Source organism: Lipomyces japonicus (assembly GCF_038497905.1).
Source record: "Lipomyces japonicus strain CBS 7319 unplaced genomic scaffold V1514scaffold_14, whole genome shotgun sequence".
Classification (NCBI taxonomy): domain Eukaryota; kingdom Fungi; phylum Ascomycota; class Lipomycetes; order Lipomycetales; family Lipomycetaceae; genus Lipomyces; species Lipomyces japonicus.
In genome coordinates, this window is record NW_027117826.1 from 131,578 (window position 1) to 154,187 (window position 22,610).

General features: G+C 39.5%; 10 protein-coding genes and 1 non-coding gene across 11 annotated transcripts; 4 read left to right on the forward strand and 7 right to left on the reverse strand.

The window, feature by feature from the left end:
* Window positions 1-110: 110 nt before the first annotated feature.
* On the reverse strand, window positions 111-3,058 carry V1514DRAFT_351693 (centrosome microtubule-binding domain of Cep57-domain-containing protein). The gene is made up of 4 exons (XM_066929464.1): window positions 2,900-3,058; window positions 2,465-2,766; window positions 1,671-2,394; window positions 111-1,595 (listed from the first exon to the last, which is right to left on the reverse strand). Exons 2-4 carry the CDS (start codon window positions 2,747-2,749, stop codon window positions 307-309), a joined length of 2,298 nt encoding a protein of 765 aa, XP_066783975.1. The 5' UTR covers window positions 2,750-2,766; window positions 2,900-3,058; the 3' UTR covers window positions 111-306.
* Window positions 3,059-3,223: 165 nt separating this feature from the next.
* On the forward strand, window positions 3,224-4,421 carry V1514DRAFT_351694 (uncharacterized protein). The gene is made up of 2 exons (XM_066929465.1): window positions 3,224-3,767; window positions 3,841-4,421. Exons 1-2 carry the CDS (start codon window positions 3,240-3,242, stop codon window positions 3,922-3,924), a joined length of 612 nt encoding a protein of 203 aa, XP_066783976.1. The 5' UTR covers window positions 3,224-3,239; the 3' UTR covers window positions 3,925-4,421.
* On the reverse strand, window positions 3,967-7,531 carry V1514DRAFT_37021 (cation transport protein-domain-containing protein). The gene is made up of 4 exons (XM_066929980.1): window positions 7,105-7,531; window positions 6,435-7,049; window positions 4,466-6,380; window positions 3,967-4,404 (listed from the first exon to the last, which is right to left on the reverse strand). The coding sequence occupies exons 1-4, from the start codon at window positions 7,184-7,186 to the stop codon at window positions 4,101-4,103; spliced, it is 2,916 nt and encodes a 971-aa protein (XP_066783977.1). The 5' UTR covers window positions 7,187-7,531; the 3' UTR covers window positions 3,967-4,100.
* A 1,627-nt stretch (window positions 7,532-9,158) lies between these two features.
* On the reverse strand, window positions 9,159-9,232 carry V1514DRAFT_t34. Its single transcript has one exon. It is a non-coding gene; the product is annotated as a tRNA-Val (tRNA).
* Window positions 9,233-9,351: 119 nt separating this feature from the next.
* Window positions 9,352-10,377, forward strand: V1514DRAFT_329171 (mitochondrial 37S ribosomal protein uS8m). The gene has a single exon (XM_066927300.1). The coding sequence runs from the start codon at window positions 9,422-9,424 to the stop codon at window positions 9,893-9,895; it is 474 nt and encodes a 157-aa protein (XP_066783978.1). The 5' UTR covers window positions 9,352-9,421; the 3' UTR covers window positions 9,896-10,377.
* A 1,505-nt stretch (window positions 10,378-11,882) lies between these two features.
* On the forward strand, window positions 11,883-12,340 carry V1514DRAFT_279227 (SCP2 sterol-binding domain-containing protein; the record flags this gene model as incomplete). The annotated part of the gene is made up of 2 exons (XM_066925005.1): window positions 11,883-12,167; window positions 12,224-12,340. 2 exons carry the CDS (start codon window positions 11,883-11,885, stop codon window positions 12,338-12,340), a joined length of 402 nt encoding a protein of 133 aa, XP_066783979.1.
* A 120-nt stretch (window positions 12,341-12,460) lies between these two features.
* V1514DRAFT_362770 (26S proteasome subunit RPN7-domain-containing protein) lies at window positions 12,461-13,930 on the reverse strand. Its single transcript, XM_066929749.1, has 3 exons — window positions 13,567-13,930; window positions 13,361-13,506; window positions 12,461-13,301 (listed from the first exon to the last, which is right to left on the reverse strand). The coding sequence occupies exons 1-3, from the start codon at window positions 13,900-13,902 to the stop codon at window positions 12,596-12,598; spliced, it is 1,188 nt and encodes a 395-aa protein (XP_066783980.1). The 5' UTR covers window positions 13,903-13,930; the 3' UTR covers window positions 12,461-12,595.
* A 721-nt stretch (window positions 13,931-14,651) lies between these two features.
* V1514DRAFT_319419 (asparagine synthase-domain-containing protein) lies at window positions 14,652-16,416 on the reverse strand (the record flags this gene model as incomplete). Its single annotated transcript, XM_066925936.1, has 4 exons — window positions 14,652-14,726; window positions 14,794-15,705; window positions 15,753-15,803; window positions 15,850-16,416. The coding sequence occupies 4 exons, from the start codon at window positions 16,414-16,416 to the stop codon at window positions 14,652-14,654; spliced, it is 1,605 nt and encodes a 534-aa protein (XP_066783981.1).
* Window positions 16,417-16,640: 224 nt separating this feature from the next.
* Window positions 16,641-19,277, forward strand: V1514DRAFT_329182 (uncharacterized protein). Its single transcript, XM_066927301.1, has 2 exons — window positions 16,641-16,828; window positions 16,884-19,277. Exons 1-2 carry the CDS (start codon window positions 16,728-16,730, stop codon window positions 18,865-18,867), a joined length of 2,085 nt encoding a protein of 694 aa, XP_066783982.1. The 5' UTR covers window positions 16,641-16,727; the 3' UTR covers window positions 18,868-19,277.
* On the reverse strand, window positions 19,278-20,300 carry V1514DRAFT_329183 (40S ribosomal protein uS15). The gene is made up of 4 exons (XM_066927302.1): window positions 20,117-20,300; window positions 19,795-20,008; window positions 19,531-19,717; window positions 19,278-19,462 (listed from the first exon to the last, which is right to left on the reverse strand). The coding sequence occupies exons 1-4, from the start codon at window positions 20,135-20,137 to the stop codon at window positions 19,429-19,431; spliced, it is 456 nt and encodes a 151-aa protein (XP_066783983.1). The 5' UTR covers window positions 20,138-20,300; the 3' UTR covers window positions 19,278-19,428.
* A 1,012-nt stretch (window positions 20,301-21,312) lies between these two features.
* V1514DRAFT_37185 (uncharacterized protein) lies at window positions 21,313-22,188 on the reverse strand. The gene has a single exon (XM_066929993.1). It carries the CDS (start codon window positions 21,989-21,991, stop codon window positions 21,680-21,682), a length of 312 nt encoding a protein of 103 aa, XP_066783984.1. The 5' UTR covers window positions 21,992-22,188; the 3' UTR covers window positions 21,313-21,679.
* Window positions 22,189-22,610: the final 422 nt, after the last annotated feature.

The following is a 22,610-nucleotide window of genomic DNA, read 5'->3' on the forward strand; positions in this document are numbered from 1 at the left end:
TGCCCGATCTTCGAGATGATATCGTGGCGAAACTTCAACATTGGGTTGTTCTAATAAACCTGAGTTTACACAACTCGAATTTGTTTTTGTTACTGGCGTTAGTTACAATGTAAAATTTTACAGCATGTATTGTAATATTACACCGATTAATCACCTTAATTTCTACTAATACAAATTATATAATATAATTATCAACAAGCACTTAAAAAAAAATTAGTCGCATCTTCCATCTGACTAAATGAAAATCAGAGTTGCTTTCAATATTTTTTCCTGCTCTTTTTTCTCTTGCTTTTGCAAAGTCGCCTCTTAAATATTGATCCAAGATGGCTTGTTCACATTACTACTACCATAAAAATTATCTTGACCAACCGGCTGATTCTGCCGGTTTTTCATATTTTTATCACCAGTCGTTGGTTTCTGGTCAAAAAATTCAAGCATATCGGTAAGGGCGTAGATTTGATCGGCCTTAATTCCAAGTTGTTCAAACAAACCCCGCACACGAGTCTCAATCGATTTGCGCTTCCGTATACCATATCCGGGATCAAGGTCATTGTATTTGTCAGTCAGGTCATGGTACTCAGTCCTTAGATGATAAAATACATCTTTAAGTTGACTAATGATAGTAACGAGAGAATCTTCAGGGTGCATGGATGGCCGTACCGTATCATCCTCTTCCCACGTGGAGCCATCTTCATGTTTAAAGATTGGCGCAGTAAAATATTGATTCCGACTAGGTTGCGATGCAGCATATTTAGAATAACCATCGCTGGTATTACTCTTCGTCCGGTGTTGAAAGCAAACCGGACATGTATTTGAATCATGTTCTGACAATTTGTCCTTTGTCCATTGCATCTTAGAATTAAATCGTGAAGTGTCTTCAGAATTAGCATGTTTCGCTTTAGTACTTCTTGATGCTGTTTTAGTTGGCCTAGGACGTCGTTTGACATAATGCTCTTCAGAACCTGAACTATGATAGTCTTCAGATTCTTCCGTAAACTCAGATTCAAAAACTTCTTCTTCAGATTCAGAAACCTCACGCCTCTTGGGCCGTACTTCTTTCTTCTTCAAGTTTGTTTTAGGAGTTCGTGACTTCGAAGTCTTCTTCTTCGATTTTACACTATTTTTTTTTTTTTGCTTTTCGTTTGCTAAAGGCTTTTTCCTAAAAACATTTGATTCGTCATCATTATCCTCATCGTCGTCATCATCCTCCTCTTCATCGCCTTCAGTTTCAGAGACATCACTACTTTCTAAGTTTTCATTAATCTGACTTTTCTTATTTTGATTTTTAGTCTTTCGAGAAGATTGGATTTCAGGTTTTTGATCAGTCTGACTTTTAAACTTTTGCAAACTTCTGGCTTCCTCTAAAATTCTCTCTTTTGTTGACAGTTTTTTCCGATCGTTCTCTTCACTCTTCTGTAGCTCAAACTTTGCCATTGCAACTTTTAAAGCTGCAATTTCGTCTAATGCTTCGCTCAGTGATTTCATTGTTTCAATACGATCTCCTTCACTAGTTGCGTATTTAATTTTTTGAATTGAAGCTTCTTCCTCAAGAGCTTCTATTTTGAGTCTAAGTGCATTTTGCTTCTCTATCAAATCTAACTTCAAGTTAATAAAAAAAATGTCAAAAAAAAAAAAAAATAAAAAAAGTTCAAGATTGTGAATTTACTCACTCTTACGTTCTTTTTCCAGTGCTCGTTGTATTTTTTCGGAGTTCACATCTCCAGCCGTTAACTGTACCTCCAACTGCTGTTCTAAACTCTTGATTTTAAGCTTTGCAGATTCAAAAGATTTATTCTTTTCCCGTAAATTTGACTCCAGGGTTGAGACCTTAGATTTATAAGACAAATTCTTACTCTCTAATTGTTGCATGCGGCCTTGCATTGTTCTCAGTGCATCCAATATTGCTTGGTCATCACCAGAAATAGGAATAGAACCAATTTTTTTATGTCCAGACAAATCATATAATGAATCGCCATTACCAGAAATTAGTTTAGTAATATCCGTAATATCTGGAAGCACAATGGCAGGCGAACGTGTCGACGACTTTCGGTTATTGTTTGCATTGCCACCAGTTTTTATTCGTGTTTGCTTCGGTAACTTCTGTTGCTCATAATTATCTTTATCTATTCCAAGAGAGCGAAACAAATCTTGGGAATTTTTAAAAGACTTTGGAATCTCAGTTGAGTTATCTTTTGCGGTATATCGATGGTTATCCGTCGCGGGTTTCGCTCTATTTAAATCTGAAAATGACCGCTCAGAAAGACCATAATGTGCTGCATCACGCGATTTTGGAACATTTACCGAAACCGAACGATTTTGTAGTTTTGTTGGTCGCTGCGGAGGGCTAACTCTCTGTGTTATTTTCTGCGACACGTCGCTATCAAAGTATTTCGGCTAGAACATTCACAATTAGTAAAAAATTTTGAAAAAAAATCAAACAAACAAACGTTTACTAGTAACATACACTGAGAGAAACATTTAAGTGACCGCGGCCAAGTTCGACGCTATCTGCTACTGATGAGGTCTCTTCGTCAACGCGTTGCAACTCCCTTAAAGCTTCGTCCATAGCACGCGACGCCGATGGCATGTCATTCAAAGATAAAGATCTAAATTGCGTATCTGGAGATCTATATTCACCGAAAGTATAACCTGACCGCTCAAGATCTTGATTGATGTCACGTTCGATCGAGGCTCTGTAGCGCTCAGAAGTGTTATCCTCGATTGAAAAATCACTTAGACTGGAAACCATTGGTAAGTAAACCTTGACTAATACTTTTGTTAGTTTAAATAAAAAATAAAAAAAATAACGATTTTTTTACTCGAGAACATTCTTCAATGGCAAAACACAAATCGTGCTTGTAGGGGGTTGAGTAAATCAAAACAAAAGCATTGTACTTACTTTCATATGCTAATATTACAATAGTAATAACTATAAAGAATAAAAAAAGAAAAAAAAACCTTGCTTCCAAACTTCAACGCGATGTTTCAACACGTCAAGTGTCGGAAAATCAACTGTTGATGCCGAATGCTGCTTTGCTGTTGTTGATAAATCGCGAACATGCGAACGTGAGTTCTTGTGAGTTGGTTTTTAAGATGTTTGTTGTCTTTTGCGTGCTACCTTGTTACCGCAACAACCACATCACGTGACTATTTTGATTACGTAATTGGTATGCGTTTGAGAATCATTAAGTGACTGAAGACTGAGATGAGTAACCCAATGAAAGTGGCAGCTAGATGCAATGAATATATTACGAACGGTTATTACTCGGAATACTCGGACAAGTGTCCTTCGTTTTGCCGCTTTTGGTGGAATTACTAATTATCAGAAACGTGAATTTCATTTAACAACGAAGTTAAACAGCCATGGCAAAATATTAAATCAAGCAAAGCCGATTGAAGCCTCCCGCGGAGGGCCTCTTCAAGATTTTGACATGCTGCAAGACCTGCCAAGGCCGCCGATTGCCATAGACGAGGTTAATTTAACCGGATTTCTTTTATCAAACGGAGACGTGTTTGATTGTGAGAACAATACGAGGGCCTGCCTGATTAATGGCGCGCAAGTGCTCGTCTTTAAGTTCGAGGACTATGTTACCGGGTTGGATACAGGCATCGTCAGCATATCAAACGAAGGTCTTGGATTTTTTGACGTTATTTTCCCCAGGCCTGAACTTGTGTTGATCGGCCTGGGGACTGGTTCGAGAATATTAAGCGAAGAGACGCGAACGCTGTTTTTAGACAAGGGCTGCATGGTTGAAGTAGGAGATACGGTATGTTTAACCAACAGTCGACAAAAAAAATTTTTTTACGCTTTGATATTTTTTCCTAATTTTTAAATACCAGGTCAATGCTGCTAGCAATTTTGAATTACTGGCTACTGAAAGACCACATCGAATCTCAGCTCTTCTTCTTCCTCCGTCGCTTTAACAACAATTTTCAAATTATGAAGTAAATTACTGTACATACCTACTATACAAGTAACTAGTGTCCAATATTGTATTTTAATAATGTTATTACAATATTACCACACAAAAAATCACAGATCCCCAAACACCATACTAAAAAAAACCTCTATAAAATATAACAACCAAATAAGAATGTCATTACGTGCCAGTTATGGGTTCAATTGCGGAGCTGCGGCCATAAGTACTCGTTCGAGGAATGGTACCTGGCCGATCAGCATTTGAACTTATCGAAAACTTTCGTTCGACCCTGATTTCCTGCTTTAGATCTTTCTTGGCCAAGGACTCAGATGGAAGCAAAATAGCACGATCAAGCGCATATGGCAATCCACGATGACGGCCACGAAGCATCATGGCAATGATAACCAACTTACTTATTACTGAAAACTGCGCTGAGAATGATGTGGTTGTGTTGGGGTACCCAAGCGACAATCCAACGGTTCCGCTTAAATCAATGTTAGCATATTTTTGTTTCAAATCAATATAAAAAAAAAATTTAGACTTACTATGCGCTGACTACTTCAAACAAAACACTGAATATATTAAACGAAGGATTGGATGTATCACTTATTTGGCTGCCATCTGCAATACAAATGACAAACAATCCCAAAAAAATATACCACAAGTCAAAGGAAAGCTGTCGTCGTAAGTGATTAGTAACAAATGAAGGGTGGCTTCTCTGCTTTCGTTTCTTTATTCGCTCCTTCGTATTGTTTGTAATGGCTGATAACCTGCGGGTACTCATTTTTCTCTGCATTCGCTTTTCAGGGTCATCATGATCATGAGTCAAAACTGATGACGGGGCACGATGGCGTACCTCGCCATGGCCATTCTCCAATATACTTTCACTATGCTCGTCACGGTTTTCTTCTTCCGTAAATTCGAATTCTTCCTCATCTTCTTGATACTCGTCAGGTGAGACATAGATACCAAGCGATTGTTCTTCGTAAACATTTGTTCGACGAACAGATATAGCAATAGGCATGACGGAGATATACATCATGATCATATAACTAACTTGGACAGCAGGATGAAGTTGCGAAAGATCAACCACGGTTAAACCAGCGGTCCTGGTAGAAAAAGCCTGAAACAGTCCATCCAAAACTTTTTGTCCAGCAGACCATCCGTCAAGAACCAAATTGTTAATATCTAATATCACAAACAAAATAAGATCGGCCCCGTTAAGAATAACAAGAACTGCAAACAACCACCAGGTTGGCCCAGACGGAAAAAGCAGCGTAAAACACCGACGAGGGTGATCTAAAAGAAACGCGAGTGACTCATTAGTGGAGCCACCATCAGGGAAAATTTTGCAAAGAATCCAAATAATAAGACGAAGCATGCAAGGGAACCCCGTATTTCCGATAACGATTAAAAAACACATAATCAAAAGCGGAAAGACAGCTGTTTGGAATTGCATCATGGACGTGGGGACAATGCTAAATCCTACATCCATAAATGTAGACCCAGCCATAAATGCGCCCCACCAAGCCGGTCTTTGAGCGTAACTTTCAACAATGGCTCTATATCTACTAGTTTCCATAATCCACGGAATAAAACATACAATACCTAGCAATAAGAACCCAAAGAAATAACAACATAGAATGATTGCAAGAAGACGTAGTGCACGATATTCTACTCCTCCAAGCTCAGCGCGCTGGTCATCTGTAAGACCTACAAAAGTGGAATTTCGTGCGACTGTTGGCTCATATGAGAGATATGGAAGCATACCGAGAGACCGCCGAGAGGTTATAGAACGTGGCGATTGATCTCTTCTTCTTGTGAACGTCCTTGAAATCTTGGTCCCCAATCTTTCCATAGCGTTGGGTGGATTAAAATAATTACTAAACGAATTCCGCGGTTTCTTTGGCTTGTCTGTTCTGCCGGGAGCTTCAATTGTGATAGCCCGTTTATTTACTTTATGACCTTGTTGCACCATGTTAGGGTCTGCTTGTCGTGCAACAACATGGGAGCGTGTACGATAGATCGGACTTGGTTCGTCAGTGTTATCATGCTCAGGTTCTGCGGCATCTCCAGAAAACGACAAAGAACGTACACGCCACTGAGGTTTGTGATGCTTATCACCAATGGCAAAATCAAGTTCACGGATTTGATGTCTGCGAGCCTCTAGCTCTGCTTGTTGCTCCTCCAGTTCCTGCTCTCTAGGTGACTTGATAACTAGAGCCGGGCCATTATCTAAACCAATATCATTTCCGTTATCGTTATAGCTTGAATATGGCGACTCATTTGCTAGAAGTAGACGACGACCTCTTGGAGAAGGAACATCAGCAAATCTGATGTCACGATTGGCGGCAATTTGAGCAGCGTCGAGTGGTTTAATTGGGCTGGCGGTACGCCGAATCTTACCGACAGATGATAAAGGTGATGACGATGAGGAATAAGATGAAGAAGATGAAATCCCTATTCGAATTAGCTCAAGATCCAAACAAGCATAAATACGGGTAAAAAGCTTACGGTTTTTAGATGATTCAGAATTGTCCAACGCACCATCACCAGAAATAACATTGTTTGCACCATCAATGCTTTCCTTTTTTTTCTCTGTAAGGGGACCAAGTCCCCCAGTCTGTTGCAAATGAAACATCATAGCTCTCTCGTCTCTTTCATCGTCATCGTCATCATCATCTTCGTCCTCCATTTTCTGCTTGTTTTTATGAAAACCAAAGGGAAAGCCAGGAAAATTTGACTCTGTCATTTTCATAGAATGCAACACTGTAATGGCCCTATTGCCGACACCATTATGTTCGATATCATCTTCACCAACAGCATACGTCCTTGCCTTGCGTAAGCGATGATCCAATCGAGCGCGATGAGCAATGTTTTCAAATGCCTTCTCAAACCAATAAAGCCTGACAAACACGAGAAAGGAGTTGATGGATATAGGATTAGAAAAAGCTGGAATAATAAATAAAGCAACTTGTTGCCATGTTGTCAAGTCATTGACATCGACCGTGTTTAGACCAGATTGAGTCGCAGCTCCAGCAGCAAAAAAAAGAGCATCAATGTATCTAATGTTCCCTTGAGGGTAGATCATAATGGAACCGACAATTACAAGAAATATGATGTAGACAGCTATGTAGAGTAGTTAGCAAGTGCAACACACAAAATCTCGCCAAATTTGTAATACCATGAAACAATATAAATCGGGGCTTAAAAACTGAATAAAAAAAGCCTATAAAGGCGTCCCAAATGGACTGGATTCGGGCCATGAGTGGATGATAGATGTGCAAATGGCTGAACTTATAGCTTCGCAGTATAGACTAACGCATGATTGAATTACCTGGGAAAATTTCTAAAGTTGAAAAGTAAATGAAAGTCGTCAAGGCAGACAGAATAGTCCCGAACGGAAAAAAAACGTCAACCCAAGACGAATTATAGTCGATATAGAGTGGCAGTAATTTCAATATATATATCTGTAAGTGAATTGACTGAAAAATTACACGGGCAAAATTATCATCAGTATTGTTATTTTTCTGCGCCTTCCTTGTCTTGCACAAACTAATTCTACTAAAAAAATATTTTTTTATTAAATTAAAACAATATATAAAAGAATAAATAAAAAGTATTATAAAGCTTTGTCAATTTTTTACGGTAATTTCACACTGTTATTGAAGTCCAAAGCTCAGAGTTGATATCATTATTGGATTGATAACACCGTCGTAAAATTCACAATTGGTATTGTATGTACCTACCTGTTGAGCGCACGGCGAGCAAAGCTGGCTCGTGCTCTGCATGCATTTCACAGAACAGAAGCCAAAGAAACAAAAAAGCTCTGAAATCCCTCAATCACGATATCGCACAAATTCATTGGCTAATTATGTACACAACCAATCATTTGATGATGGAACATGGACAATGAATGAATAAGGACTGGGGCACACTTGTAAATTTCGTAACTAACAACTTGTGTGATTGTGATTTCGATGTGATTAGTGCGTCGGGGTCGGTGAGCTTTCCGTTAATCGATTTAGAGGCTATTTCTCCATAGCAGCAGTGCACTTCTGATTTGCCAGTACGATGTTACGTTTCGAAGCTGTGCTTCCTTTAAAATCAAGACACCTGCAATTAAAATGTACGTACACTGTCTTCCTTATTAGTATGATATTTCTGATCACGACAAAATCACAAAATTCTTGGTGAGTTGAAAACAAGTCGGAATGAGAAAAGCGTGCTACATTATTATACATTAACTATATATACTACATATTATGTACATGAAGGGCAGTAATCGCTGATGAAAAGCACTTTTAACAGAATGTTGGCAACATTAAACCCAATTGGTCGAACATTAAACTCCACCCCTGACCCCCTGACATTTTCGACTGACTACTGTAGTTATGCGTTGCCGTATAGCTGCTACGAAACCGTCTTTCTTAATTCGAATATGTATGTGTTAAAATATATGGATTGATTGACGAACACATCAAAGATAATTTATATTTTTGTTATAATCAAAACTATTGACGAACAAATTTAGTTGAAAGCTAAATAAATAAATTAGGTGCACTGACAATTTCAATGTGCGCGGAAATACAACCTGTCAATTCTAAACAAAATCAAGTTCCTTTTCCTACTTAACACTGAGCGCGCAAAAGCAACGCAAATTATAGTAGCCACTATTCCAAGCAATTTAGTTATATATTATAGTTGAGTTAATTACGATTCCTACTATTATTAACTAATTCCTTGTCGAGTTAGTCTAATTATTCAAGTGACCGTGCTGAACGGACTCAGACGAGTACCGTTCTCACTAAACTACAAAAACCTAGAGGGGGGGAATTTTTTCCCAAAATAATTAAGTGTCCCAAACGCGTCACTAAATAGTGACAACATAAATTGAAACTAAAATAAAACAAGAGCCCATGAATAACTTAAAAACCTGACGAGGGAAACAACCATTCAATATAAGGAATTTTATTACAATGACAAAATCTCCTGTCCAGCATCCCTCAGGATGTGCTCCAACAAGTATGTATATGGAATAAAACCTGGTATGCATTGTACCAGCACAATTGCGTACTTGTACACCATACGCTATCGGCATAATAGTGGTTATGAACAAAACTAGCAAATTTAATTTCTTTCCAAGCTCGGTGGGCTTTTTCTTTTTTTTTTTTTTTTTTTTTTTTTTTGCGACAACTAAAAAAATTTGATAACTAAAAAAATTTAATAAAAATTAAATGATTCGACCCAGGATCGAACTGGGGACGTTCTGCGTGTTAAGCAGATGCCATGACCAACTAGACCATCGAACCATTCGATAAAAATTCAAAGACACTTTAAATTCCACTGTGCAAACACCTCAAAAGGCCGGGTAATCCAAAAAATTGTAAACTTGTTTCGGTTTGTACCTCGTAAAAACCAAGAAATTTCAAATGGTTCTGGCTTGACTCTCAAAGCATCGCGCGACAAATTTGATATCATACGTTCGGTCATTGGCAAAAATGTCACTTGCAAAGCTCGCAGACGTTTGCTCGTCAATTCAGAATGCCAGCATGGCTCGCAAGCCATTAACTTCAATCCTAAACTCCAAAAGTCACCTCGGGGTTGCCCTGGGATTGTACAGACACGGAGTGATCGATCAGGTGCAGCTGGGCAACGTTAAGGGACCAGCCATCTCGGAAACTCAGATTGCCGAAACAATTGTTTCTCAAAGGCGGATATGGCTTTCATTGAAGTACCATAATGGCCAGCCGTTAATATCGAAATTTAGATTAGTCTCCAAGCCGGGAAAATCGTTCTCCTTGACCAAGCTAGAAATTGAGCAACTAATAAGAGGTCACAGGACGCGCCAAGTGGCTCCAATTTTGCCAGGCGATTTACTTTTTCTCAGCACTGACAAGGGCATACTGGAATGCCGAGAAGCACTGAACATTGGCCGAGGTGGTGTGCCACTTTGCAGAGTCCAGGCTGCTTGAGCGAAGGCGTTATTGAGGATCGATACAAAAGAAACTTTTTTTTCCAACCTATTACGTTACAAATATGCATTTTGGTCAGTTGCTGGAAGGTCATGGTTGGCACTTAATTGCTTTTTTTTTTTGTAAATACTTAATATATGGATGAGCAGAACCAATTTGAGTTGGATAACTTACCTATTAGTCAATAACTCATGATTTTTATTAATACTCCGTTCTTTATCGTTACGTTCTTACTTGCTTAAGTATATAGCTGGGACTTTGATGAATTTCATATACTGTTTTCAGTATATGAAAGAAATAAAAACCGGTTTACAAGCGCAATACTTGGTTGTTATTAATACCCGTACCTTTTTTAATCAATTTATTGTTGACCCTGTTAGCTTCAACATCGAAATTTTAAAGGCAAGTTTGTAAACATATTTTGACAAAACTTTTAATCATGCGCAAGCGGAAAGCTACAAGTGACTATTCTTGGATTCAACATGACCATTCGTGGTAGTCCTTCTTGATAAATGCTGGTTATGCACTTATTCTTGTCGCCATCTGATTACAAGCTCGCCAGAAAGACAACCACAATAGTTCTTTTCGCGTCCATGCAATCCTTTGCCATTATATACTTTATATTAAACTAAAAAAAAAGGAGAAAATGTATGTTACAGTCTATTATGAAATTTAACTAAATTATATGCAGCATGCCTTTATTGTCGTCTTTTATAGAAGGGAAAGATCCCTTCCTGGACGCTATGAAATTCGCCATAACTAAACTAAGATAGGATTTTCCGCCGTTTGGCTTGCATGCGACAATGATTGCGCTAGCGAGTTGAGATCAATACTATTTATACCCAATTTATTAATGTAAAAAAAAGGAAACATTAACTGTGGATTTCATTGAAAATCATAGCGGCCCGGGTATCCCGAGATAACTGTGCCATATGCAATTGTTGCAAGACCGTTCTAATTGGGATCGTTTTTTCACAACACATTGTCCAATTATTCAATCTCTTTGTTCATGACGAAATAAATAGATCTCGTCAATGAATTGAAAAAAGGACTATTTGGCCGTGTGTTGAAGTTATTGAAAATTATATAATGCCATCTTTCCGGGACTACCCGACTATAATAAGCCCAAAGAAAAAAAAACAGTACTAAGTACAAAAAAAAAGCCTGATATCCATTTGCGTGTCGAGAACCTGATAGGTTTTAATTCTGAACGATGGCCGGGATTAATTTCAAAAAAAGTGGCAGTCGTCATTTGCAATAGAACCATCGAAATGCCAACCAATACATTTTTTTTTTTTCTGTTATTGATTTTGTTATTTGTAAAACAGGGATAAAACCTAAAAGGGCGAAAAAATATTTTTGTAGTAAAAATAGTATTCTGAAAGATAAACCTATTATTCTTATTTATAATAATGTTAATTAATAATTTTATTTTCATAATATTAATCAAAATGAAAGTTTTTAGCCAGATTTTGAAAGAGTAGTCGAGTTTCATTCATGATGCTACAGATATAAATTTTTGCTCCATTTTTGACTAATCAAGTGTTAATATATGGTTCATGAGTATATGTTCATAATGTTGTGTTCACCAGCTAATTATAAAACGTTTAACAAATCAAACAAAACGATTAAGTTCTTGACATTTTTATTTTCTTTGATAAAACACAAAAAATATCAGATCTTCCCCCATATCACATGATTGTTAGGTAAATGTTCTTGCGACAAAAAACTCGGCAAATGTAGCCAACTTGCAGAAAACGAAATTGAGCCTAAGATTTGCGCTATCACATGCCGTCGAGTTCGGATCCTTCTTTCTTTCCCCGGAATTAGCCTACCCCACCACCAAGTCACCGACAAGTCTTGTATTTAACCACGCCGTCAAGGCCTTCAAACCAGTTATATCGGTTGCTACTATAGGCCTTGTTCATTCGCAGTTATATATCTACTCACATAATGTCTCTAAAATCTGGTACGGCATTGCCCGGTAATGGTTTTTTTTTTTAACATTCTTTTAGATTCGTTCCCTTCCTCGAATGCGTTTGATCTCATCAAGGCAGGATTTGCCGACGAGAATGCGAGAAAGAAAGCCATCAGGCAAGCGAAAGCAATATTTGCGTTTACGCTCACAAATTCGAGCAACCAGACTGAGTCCTGGTTTATTGACCTAAAGTCATCCGGAGATGTCGGCAAAGGCTTGGCTCCGGAGGGAAAGAAAGCCGACGTGACTCTCGCGCTGAGTGATGATAATTTTCAAAAGCTTATCGATGGAAAGGTATATGAGGTTAATATAAAGCCTGGCTTTTTTAGTGGATGCTAACGTGACCCCAGATCAATGCTCAAAAATTATTTATGAGCGGCAAGTTGAAGATCAAAGGCGACATTATGAAGGCAAGCAGTGCTGAGAATATTTTTAAAGCCATCGGCCCTGCCAAAGCCAAGCTATAATAACCCTATAACATGCTATTTATGGTTCTTTTTTTTTTTTTTTTTTTTTAACTAATACTTCCGGGGAGTTAAATCGTCCCGGAAAGGGGAAAATCTAAGGGTATACTTCTTAACAAGGGAAAGGGTCGTCAAAAATATTATATCTGGGTTCAAGCACCTCCTCATAAATGATTAGCATACATGGAATATTTAATAATATGTAAACAATATCTTAGTATGTCTCGTATTGTAAACTTCACCAGTCGACCTCTATAACTAAGCTACCTGTTCCGAACCACTCATCCTAACAGCAGTGCCATACTTCTGCAGCTTTGTTAAGAGCACGTCTCCCTGCTTAACTAAAAGTTGATACTGCGCATTCTTATTGTCAGGCCGGTTAGTCTCGATAATCCCATTCACGCGGTCAATCACGCAGTTGATCTTGTTTTGAGGAATGAACTTTGAGAGATCGTTATCCAAAAATTCGACTGACACCCCGAATGCGTCCGCCATGCTCTTTAAACTTAACGCCCTGTACGACTCCAGCAATTGCGAATAACCTTTTCTTCTCATCTCCTTCACGTAATATTTAGCATGCGCAGCGAGATAGCGGTTTGGCTTCAAATGTTGCTCGTCCACTTCAAGCAGAGCTTTGAAAAAGCTCGCGTAGTCACAGATATATAATGAATTTGTCAAGGTAGCTAATGGTTCAAGCGACGGCGTGGTTGGAAGCAACGAAAGAACTTCAGGGGAGTCAATCACCTTGGTCTTCAACGGCACACGACCAAGAGCAACGCCTGCTGCCAGTATTGCATATTCCACAACCTGCTCATACGTGCATAATTCGGTTGACGTAAAAGTTGACAAGGAGTCAAGTAAAAGATCAGCTGCTTCGCCAAACTTTCGGATTGAAAGCTTGTACAGCCCGTCATAAGTCTTCAGCCTGTTCCTGCGATCCCAGTCACCACCCCGATCAATCAATCTAGAAATTGTCAGTCAACGTTCCCTTTCCATTCATAACGTTCAATTTTAAAATCTTACACTCGAACATTTTCGATCTCGCGACCGGTAAATGGCTTATCGTCAAAAAAGATTCCAAGTCGAATAATCGTGAATAATATGTCAATCTTCGAGCCCAGACCGGGGGTCAGCTCGTAAGCCTTTCGCAGAGCTAACACTGCTTTATCCTATCAACTAATATTAGCTTTACTCATACATATGCGTCAGGTAATTATTAATTGCCATACCTTGTCACCAACGCCGGCCCAGTATTCGCCAACCTTAACCCATCCCTCGGCGATCTCCATTTCCCCGCCTGCTTCCTCAGCGTCCGCAATCACTTTTTCCAGGGCCTTGATTTCTTCATCATTCCTGGCTGCAAAAGATTTGTATTTTTCCTCGTCCCATGGTATTTGTTGCAAATCAAGATTCGTATGGAGATAATAGTAAAGAGGCGCCTGATTCTGACTTTCGATTGCTTCCAACAGCCGCGCTTTTGATGTCTCTTGTAACTTGCTCGGAAGCGAAGGAGTTTGCAGCACAAAAATATCTTGCGCAAGACTCAAATCTGGAACCGGAGCCATGATTATTTGTATTGATTGATCTATGTAGGGACGCGGATTACAAAAAGTCCGTTCTTCAAGCTTCGTTTCCTGAAAATAACTCGATGGCGCGTGGCTTAAGGGTTACCCGACATTACACGATTATTATGTGAACTTGCTCTAGTAAACTATTCGAATCATGCAAACAATCTCGCCTTACAGGCATTTTTTTATAATTACATTATTGTCACCTGAATGAGAAATGGCTTCACAGGCTATAATTGGTTTCTGTTAGTAAAAACTAAAAACCGTTCTAAAATGGAAAATTGTGCTATTTTAAAGCTATGCGCATACATTGAAGTCTATTGGATCCAAGCCCTGCAGCATTAATTATGGGGATGTAAAGAATTGAGTAGCTCAAAAGAATTCCTACAATCAAATAGGTTAATTGTCAAGTTTAGTCTAAACATGGTCAGCATGCATGTGCTAGGGGATTTTTTTTTTTTTTTTTTTTGCAAATGGGTATTATTGCGATGTGAACAAAACTTATAAAATTATTCTATGTTCCATGTACTTCAGACTTGCCTTTCCTTCAGTCATTGCCAAGCTTCCGCTGCTAAAATCCAAATTCATTTAAGAAGGCTACTTATTTAATTAAGCAACTCTGTCTTTCTGAATATTACAAGACCAGAAGACGTAATCAGTCAACTTATAGCAGGGTGACATCCGAAGTATCTGTTGTGTCATCACCAGTACTAGAATTCAAATAACTAAAAAGCCTCAAACATCTATCATAAAAACTTGTCGGTTCCTTTAATTTTGCCTTGCCCCGGCTCCAACTTAGCCGATCTCGCGCCAAATTGAATCTATTTTTTTTTGACTCACTGTCAGCAATTTTTTTTAATTACCGCTGCAGATGAACAAATGACTTACCGCTCTCTTTTTTTCTTTAGCAACACAATGCAGTCCAATTCGTGTGGCAATCTGGCGTAAAACCCATTTGCATTCAATTTGGCCATCGACAATTCTAATTTTTGAATCAAGACACGCGTTCGAGGCAACTTTAACCACGTCTTCATCCAAATATGGATATCTTACTTCTCGACCAGAATCTGATGCCACGCGGTCGTCGCGACCCAGGTTCCTCGAATGCAGCCTCGAGAAATCTAGATCCAATTCCTCAACCAATCCTGTGTATCCGTCTCGTTTAAAATTGGTTGAATGACGGGTATACCCTGCAAATAATTCATCGGCTCCAAGACCCGAAAAAAGTATTTTGCTGCTTGTCGTATAATGTGCGTTCTCTGGATCGGTTGAAAGTGGATCAGTAAATAAAGCTCCAGACCCACGTGATGCAAAGAAAAAAGCTAGGGCTATCGAATAATCCATTACTGAACTTTGCGGAAACATGAGGTTGCTCACTATTGATTTGTATTTTTGAACTTCAGAAAAAGGAACATTAATTTCAATAAATGTAAATTTGCATGCGGAATTTGCATATGATGGTGACGAAACAAGTTCTTTCCAACTCCGTCGACCAAGAATTCTATCTGGAGTCTCCCACATTTTGCCGGTGCGTGGATTTTCAAATGCAACGTTAAGTAAATCTATTGTGACCGTTGAAGAATGATCGTGAAAAACAGTATTAATAAAATACGCCAAAAGCGTACAGTCGATGCCACCGGAAAACAAAATTGCATAAGTGGGCTTAGATGTCTGATGAACTGAGAACAATCTAATTTTTATAGCAGAGCACAACTTGTTTTCAACTTCGGCAATGAGTGAATCATATTCTGCTTGTGAATGGAAAGACACAATGTCCGAAACTGGTGGATAATAATAGACCTATTTTTGTGAGAAAGAAAGTAAGCAACAATGAACGTCATACTGACCAATTCAGTTTCTGTTGCATGATATGACCATGGTATTGTTTTAATTTCGAACTTTACAAGTTAATCAACGTAAACATGCTGTGAAAATGCTACATACATTTGACAGATTAAGCTTATAGATTTCGCCGGCCGGAACTTCCTCCCAATGCTCTCGCAAACCGGGCACTTGGGGCGGAATGCTTGAAATAGCGATACCATCTCGGTGTGATTTGTTGATCAAAAGACTGCGTCGGCCAATGCAATCGCGACCAAACCAAACGCATCCGGTGCTTGAATCGTAAAACACAAACGCATATTCACCTCGCACGTGTTTAATCGTACTTAATACTCCCACGCGTAGAAAAGAATCAAGTAAAACAAATGTATCATTGCCATGCGACAGCTCGAAGTCAAGGCCAGCAAGATCACCGGTAAAACTGTAAAGCTCGCCATTAAATTGAAGAATATCAGATTGCTTGACAAGTGGTTGAGACGTCATTGGGTCTCTCATGGAGAGTACCGTGGAATGAAAAATCAGCTCTTGGTTTGCATTTCTTTGGATGTGAATTGTATTTGAACAGTCCGGTCCTCGACATTGCAATGATTTCAAAACGCCGACCTTTAACAATGATATATCATCTGGAGCACTCAATGCAGAGGCAGCACTGAAAAATATTCCGCACATTAAGCATTCCAATAAGTATTGTACTGTTGTAGTTGTTTATACTTGACCGTTTAATTTGAAAAAAAAATGGCTAGTCATAAATTACATAATCACTGGAGCGCGGCTCAACTTAAAAAATGCATTCAATACTGCGCTATCGTGACGAAATTGTTGTATTGCATGTGTGTCCAACAACAATAAAAACAACTGGTCCAAACTGCATTTATCCGTCTATTAACTATCGCTATATACATACATATATATATATATATATATATATATATATACTTTTATTATTTTGGCGGTGACGTGTTCTTCCGCTTTTTGTCATTATGTCGGCTCTCGGGGCCGTACAAGACAAGGCGAAGGACGACGACAACAACTTTGGGTCCTATGTGACATCGCCGGAGCCTTCTACTGAAAAGAATGATTTGTGAGTTTGGAATTGGTTTTTTTTCAAATAAATGATTTACTTATGCAATTACTAGAACCGAAACAAATTCTCAAGCCCGCCGGTCTCACATATCAGAAATGGTGCCGCTAGTGCCGTCACCTCGCGATGGCAACTCTCCCGGACCGGCACCTCTGCCTGCACCCAAACCGGTAATTGGAAAAGTTGGAAATGAATTGCGTTCTATTTTGGAACAGTTTGATCCCTTATCATTGCATTCTCCGTCTGAACAACAGTCACCGTCAATTTCACGAACCGCATCGAGCAGCTCGACCAGCACGTCACTATCGTTCATATCATCTAGGCCGGTCAGTCCCTCGGCCAAATACAAGTCTTTTAATGCATCCAATCGCGCAGCTGTTCAATCATCTTCGCATGCAGCCGCGTCGTCTGAGCTGGCGTCGCAACAAAACCCCAGCCATGAAACAACCGAACGTCAGACACATCCACGCTCATCCGGTCAAGCTGACCTACCAAAACCAGAGGAACAACCTGCCGAGCTTCCATTTGATTTTCAGAGATTTTTGGAACAATTGCGTCATAAGGGTGCGGATCCGCTCGCTCGTTATTTAAAATCTTTCTTGCATGAGTTTGGAAAGCGTTCATGGACAGTTCGGGAGCAAGTTAAGATTGTTCAAGATTTTCAAAATTTTATTTCACCTCGCATTGGTCTTTACCCCCCATTTAACAATCTGCCAGATACAGAAATATCAAATGCTGTTGAAGGAATGGAAAAGTTAATAATGAACAGGCTATACGCTCAGACGTTCTCTCCAGAAATTCCTCGAAGTAGAAGAACTTTTAGTCATGAAGAAGATTTGCTTCGAGATAACGTGCTTGATCAAAAAATGCAGATATGGTCATGGATTAAAGGCGAACATTTGGATCTAGACACAAATATTATCGATTCTGGTGAACGATTTGTACTTTTGGCTGAAGATGAATTGCTCAAGATCAACAACTACCGTGCTCCAAGAGATAAAGTTATTTGCATCCTAAATTCCTGCAAAGTTATCTTTGGCCTTCTCAGGCAAACAAAGACCGAGGAATCTGCTGATAAATTTTTGCCGATTCTTATCTACGTCGTCTTAAAAGCGCAACCAAAGCATCTTATTTCCAATGTTCAATATATCATGCGGTTTCGAAGTTCTGATAAGCTTAATGGAGAGGCTGGTTACTATCTTTCTTCTCTTCAAGGTGCCATCAGTTTTATTGAAACATTAGATCGCAATTCTCTTAACATTACCGGTGAAGAATTTGAAAAGAGGGTTGAAGAGTCGGTTGCTATGATCCAAGAGAAAGTAAGGCCCATAATTTCTTCGGAGCTCTCGCAAATTCCAGAACCGAGGCATGCCACATCGTCAATCACATCTACACCACCTGCGCGATCTCTTTCACCAACAACAGTCGCGTCTCATGTTCAGGCTTTATCTGCTACGTTTGCTGCACCTTTCAAACAGATTTCCAAATTATTTGACTCAGACGACACTGACGACGAAGACGGCTCATCAAATGCGCACCCGGCAGCGACAGCAGCCTCCAATATGGTTCGCCGTACGCGTAGTTTAGTTAGCCGAGCACAATCTGCAGCTGGAGTTCAAGTTCCGACGACTTCACGCAGGGTTATATCATCAGCTTTGCCTTCACCGGTGTCTACGCCGGTACATGATGCCGCGACAGCTCGTCAAGTTTCCAAGGAAGATCTTGCAGTGCAAAGGCAGGCAAGGCGTCTTGAAAGAAAAGAGCACAAACAAGTTGTCGAAACTTTGCACCAAATGTTTCCCAAACTTGATGTCGACCTGATTGATGACGTTGTTGTTGAAAAGCATGGCCAAATAGGGGAAGCTGTGGACGCTTGCCTAGCCTTACAAGGCGGCGGCACCCCGTCCTCCAGTACTCCGACTACGCCGCTAGCAGAAGATACTGACATTCGATTAGAGAATGAGATAATCACGTCGACTGAATCAGCGGTGGAAGCAAACCGGCAGGATTCAGTAAACGTTGTTGAAGACGATAATTAATAGAGTGCTTGGCTTCTGCCGAGAAGATGACTATGACATCTAATGTTCACAAATTCTACAAAAATCTATTGTCTTTTACATAATCAGTGTTTAAATAACGTTGGTTATTAACGTAACAATTTGGGAATGCTCGTAAATGAACGACTCAGCAATTTTTGGAAAGGACTGTTTCGTATGATGAGATTGACGGGTATACTGAGTTCGCATTGCAAAAAATCTGCATTACTCTACTAAACAACATATATTTATAACACATCAATTTGATACGTTGCTCCAATTCATACTGACTACTTGTATGATGAAATTTCGTGAAATTTAACTGAAGTATACATCACTTATATACTTTAGCATATTTTTCGAAGAAAACCGTAATTATACACATTGCCAAGTTTTTAATATTCAATATATGGATTAAAAATACTATAAGTTTTGCAAAAAATCATAAAAAGTGTTGGCATTACAGAATGATTAACTATGGATAACAAAACCGTAGCATATTAAAATTCAAATCTCTTTTGCTATATACTTTTGTACAAATCTCATCCAACAGTAACCCATAATTTATGCAACAAGAGCGGAAGCGGTGGAAGATTCGCTAAAAAAAAAAGAGAAATGTTAGTAAAACATACGAATGACTGTGTAAATCGGATGACAAAAACATACTATTTCCAGACAGGGGGCAGGACACCGACGGTTTTGTAGTATCTGGCAAGTCTGTGAATTCTGCTCTCAATAAGAATAAGTCTGAATTTTGAGTCCTTGTCCTTGCGGTTGCGCTCAAGATGCTTGCGAACGGAAACAGCCTTCTTGATCAAGTGGTAAAGGTCCTCAGGAATCTCAGGAGCAAGACCTGCACATGATTCATGTTAATCACACCAATGCTATCCAAGCTTAAATATGAACACCGTATGAGAAATCAAAACATACCATTTGACTTGAGGATTCTGAGAATCTTGTTACCGGTGACGACCTTAATCTGGGCCACTCCGTGGGAGTCTCGCAGAACAACACCAATCTGAGAAGGAGAAAGACCCTTGCGAGCGTTTTTGATGATCAAGTCAACAACGGCATCGGGAGTAAGCTTGAACCAAGCCGGAGCGTGACGGGAGTAAGGAGTCGCCGATGACGAGATACCTTTGCCCTGTAAATTGAAGAACGGTTAGATGACGATTGACGAACAATTAAACCCCAAATAAAAAGGAACCGTAAACAAATTGAAATCCCTTCATCAAACTTGCAAACCACTAACCTTGCTGTGCATGCGACCCATTTTGAAATATGTATTAGATGTAGTGTTGTGTCTACGGAGTGTTGATGATGTTGAACTTGCGCTGCTTCGTCGTCGTCGTCGATGTGAGAAAGTCCGCGACGGGGTTGCGTTTGGGTGTTTTTCGCAACCACTTAGGGTTTAGTATAGAGAATTGCCTATAGCTAGGGTTTAACGCTGGCAGTTTTGCGCAGAAACGCAGTCACGCGGCATTAAGCAAGGCCGGCATAACTGCAGCGCGGCGCGGTCGTCAACGATGCTGGAACTACTTAATATTCATCAACCTGAAGCAGTTCAACAGATCATGAAGCCTGCAATTTGAATTCAATACGAGCGTTCACCGAGAATGCTGGCGAGAATTGCATCAGTCATTGGAACTGTGACTTTTTAAATGGTAAGCAAGTCTTCGATGATGCGTATCGACTGTGGATAATGATGATCCCCTTTCAAATATGTTTATCTGGCATCTCTAATACTAGAACGGGACCTTCGGGTCTTGCACTATGACTACATTTTTGGCTTGACAGCTAGTCTGAATTTTTCACAATGCGCATCAGTTTTTTTTTTAATTGTTTTTTTGCAAGAATCGTTTTGCTAATGAATTTAATTAGATGTAATATGTTGGTGCTTATGGTAAATTTGGGATGGCTGATAACTATATCCTATGCATTGTTAGAGAGTTGATGAATTGGGGAACGACAACTTTTCGTTTAGTTCTGCAGATCAAGGTGAATGAGGATAGGTGTGATGCATATATAGATACCAATTTCCCAATTACTGCCCGCAGTTACAGTGACATTCATGTAACATAAATCGTTAATCATGTGTAAGTAAACAAGATTATAACTTTATAATTGTATAAATGTTCTATCTCATATCGCTGGTGGCTTCTTTATAATGGGATTCTGGGCTTGCTCTTAACCCCCCGCTATTCTTCTTGATTCATGAAATCTTAAATCCTTTTTGTAGGTAATTCATTTTCAAGCAGACTTGGGATTCGTTCAGAGTTCTCGTATGTTTTGCACGGCATTGAGCTATTGATGAATACTAATAACTAAGCCTGGTGGATCGCCAAGTTGGACCGCAAGGCTGGATCCGTCTTGAGCTAAAAAAAAAAGTCATTTTTGTCTGCCAAAGGACCTTTGACAAGTTTTCCGTTACCGTGTTTCCCCGTCGAATCACAATGTAATCGTGTTTGCGGTTTGAATTTGAATATATTCATTCATTGACTTTATACTTTATCCTTTATAGGGTATTACATATTCAGGACGATGTCGGTCACTGCGCAGTCGTAAGGCATACTAACGTTTCCGATCAACGAAATATATTTTTGTAGGATTGTATGCAATATTGTGGCCGCCAATCGAGCCGCCATATTCGTTATAATTGTGACTAAAACTAAGGCATGATACAATGCTAGTAATTCTCTCTCTTGAGCAACTGTATTGTCCACCCTTAGCTCGTGCGCCGACCGCGTATCACGTTGAGAGATGCTATACTTTCACCTGCCAACATTTTGAATTACTTCGTCCCTTTCCGTCCAAGCTAGTTTTCCTCTGTTAACCGTTCAACGTTCTCATCAATCGAAACCTTTTCAGCCTTGTTTAAGCTCCGACGGTTTTCTTCTCGATTCATATTCCGGTTCTGAGGGACGTGCAAAGTGGTAACCACTTCTCCACACAGTCGTTCTGTATTTGGGATGACAGCCTGTACGGCTTCCACTCGCTTTGGTGAAATCCGCTTCAAGGTATGTGGTGCATGGCTTTCGGGTCTCGAGTGGGTTGGAATTATGGGTATAGCGGTATACGCGGCCAAGGATGGTGGGAACATCACAGAAAAAATGTTAAAGGAACGCATGCAAATGATGTGTGTATTGAGGGAATTTGACTGATTATGCTCGAGAAAAGATTTATATTCCTGTTGAACGACCTGTGATCCTTGATAGATTCACGTAGGTCTCGCACTCAACAACGCTAGGTAACCCAAAAGAGCATCTTGGTCCAAAAGTTGCACCGGGGAAAATTTGTGACTTTGATCAGCCTTAGTAGAGCGACGTTCCAAGTTCAAATAGCATGGCTATTAAGTGTGGATAATCGGTCGGCTTTACTTCAGCAGTTCTAAACAGTCCATTGGGCATTGCTCTCATATACATACTATTTTATTAATATGATAAATATCAACATTATTTAAGTTAGAATTTATCGGTTTCGGTTCTGCAGCAACAATTCAATGTCGGATGTTACGACCAGGCTTAGGGTTCAGTGAAAGCTTGACAAGCAATAGCGTATTGTGAACAGTTGCAGACTACACGATAGTGTGGATATGAAATATAATTTGAACAACAATCAAAATATACCAACATTAACACACCACGTACAACTAGCACACAATACAAACCAAATAAACAAGAAATATAAAGTAACTTAACAACCTCGACCAAAAAAGAGGAAAGCTTTCTCAGCGGGAGGCGACCGCG

Coding starts and splice junctions, on each gene's coding strand:
- V1514DRAFT_37021 (XM_066929980.1), bottom strand. CDS start 7,186: ATGGCCCGAATCCAGTCCATTTGGGACGCCTTTATAGGCTTTTTTTAT. Junction 6,381..6,434: donor TTCTGAATCATCTAAAAACC/GTAAGCTTTTTA, acceptor TAATTCGAATAG/GGATTTCATCTTCTTCATCT. Junction 4,405..4,465: donor TTTGAAGTAGTCAGCGCATA/GTAAGTCTAAAT, acceptor CATTGATTTAAG/CGGAACCGTTGGATTGTCGC.
- V1514DRAFT_362770 (XM_066929749.1), bottom strand. CDS start 13,902: ATGGCTCCGGTTCCAGATTTGAGTCTTGCGCAAGATATTTTTGTGCTG. Junction 13,507..13,566: donor GGGCCGGCGTTGGTGACAAG/GTATGGCAATTA, acceptor ATTAGTTGATAG/GATAAAGCAGTGTTAGCTCT. Junction 13,302..13,360: donor GAGATCGAAAATGTTCGAGT/GTAAGATTTTAA, acceptor GACAATTTCTAG/ATTGATTGATCGGGGTGGTG.
- V1514DRAFT_329183 (XM_066927302.1), bottom strand. CDS start 20,137: ATGGGTCGCATGCACAGCAAG. Junction 19,718..19,794: donor CAGAATCCTCAAGTCAAATG/GTATGTTTTGAT, acceptor AATCATGTGCAG/GTCTTGCTCCTGAGATTCCT. Junction 19,463..19,530: donor CTGCCCCCTGTCTGGAAATA/GTATGTTTTTGT, acceptor TTTTTTTTTTAG/CGAATCTTCCACCGCTTCCG.
- V1514DRAFT_329171 (XM_066927300.1), top strand. CDS start 9,422: ATGTCACTTGCAAAGCTCGCAGACGTTTGCTCGTCAATTCAGAATGCC.
- V1514DRAFT_351694 (XM_066929465.1), top strand. CDS start 3,240: ATGAATATATTACGAACGGTTATTACTCGGAATACTCGGACAAGTGTC. Junction 3,768..3,840: donor TGGTTGAAGTAGGAGATACG/GTATGTTTAACC, acceptor TTTAAATACCAG/GTCAATGCTGCTAGCAATTT.
- V1514DRAFT_37185 (XM_066929993.1), bottom strand. CDS start 21,991: ATGCGTTCCTTTAACATTTTTTCTGTGATGTTCCCACCATCCTTGGCC.
- V1514DRAFT_329182 (XM_066927301.1), top strand. CDS start 16,728: ATGTCGGCTCTCGGGGCCGTACAAGACAAGGCGAAGGACGACGACAAC. Junction 16,829..16,883: donor TCTACTGAAAAGAATGATTT/GTGAGTTTGGAA, acceptor TGCAATTACTAG/AACCGAAACAAATTCTCAAG.
- V1514DRAFT_351693 (XM_066929464.1), bottom strand. CDS start 2,749: ATGGTTTCCAGTCTAAGTGATTTTTCAATCGAGGATAACACTTCTGAG. Junction 2,395..2,464: donor ACTTAAATGTTTCTCTCAGT/GTATGTTACTAG, acceptor TGAATGTTCTAG/CCGAAATACTTTGATAGCGA. Junction 1,596..1,670: donor ACTGGAAAAAGAACGTAAGA/GTGAGTAAATTC, acceptor ACTTGAAGTTAG/ATTTGATAGAGAAGCAAAAT.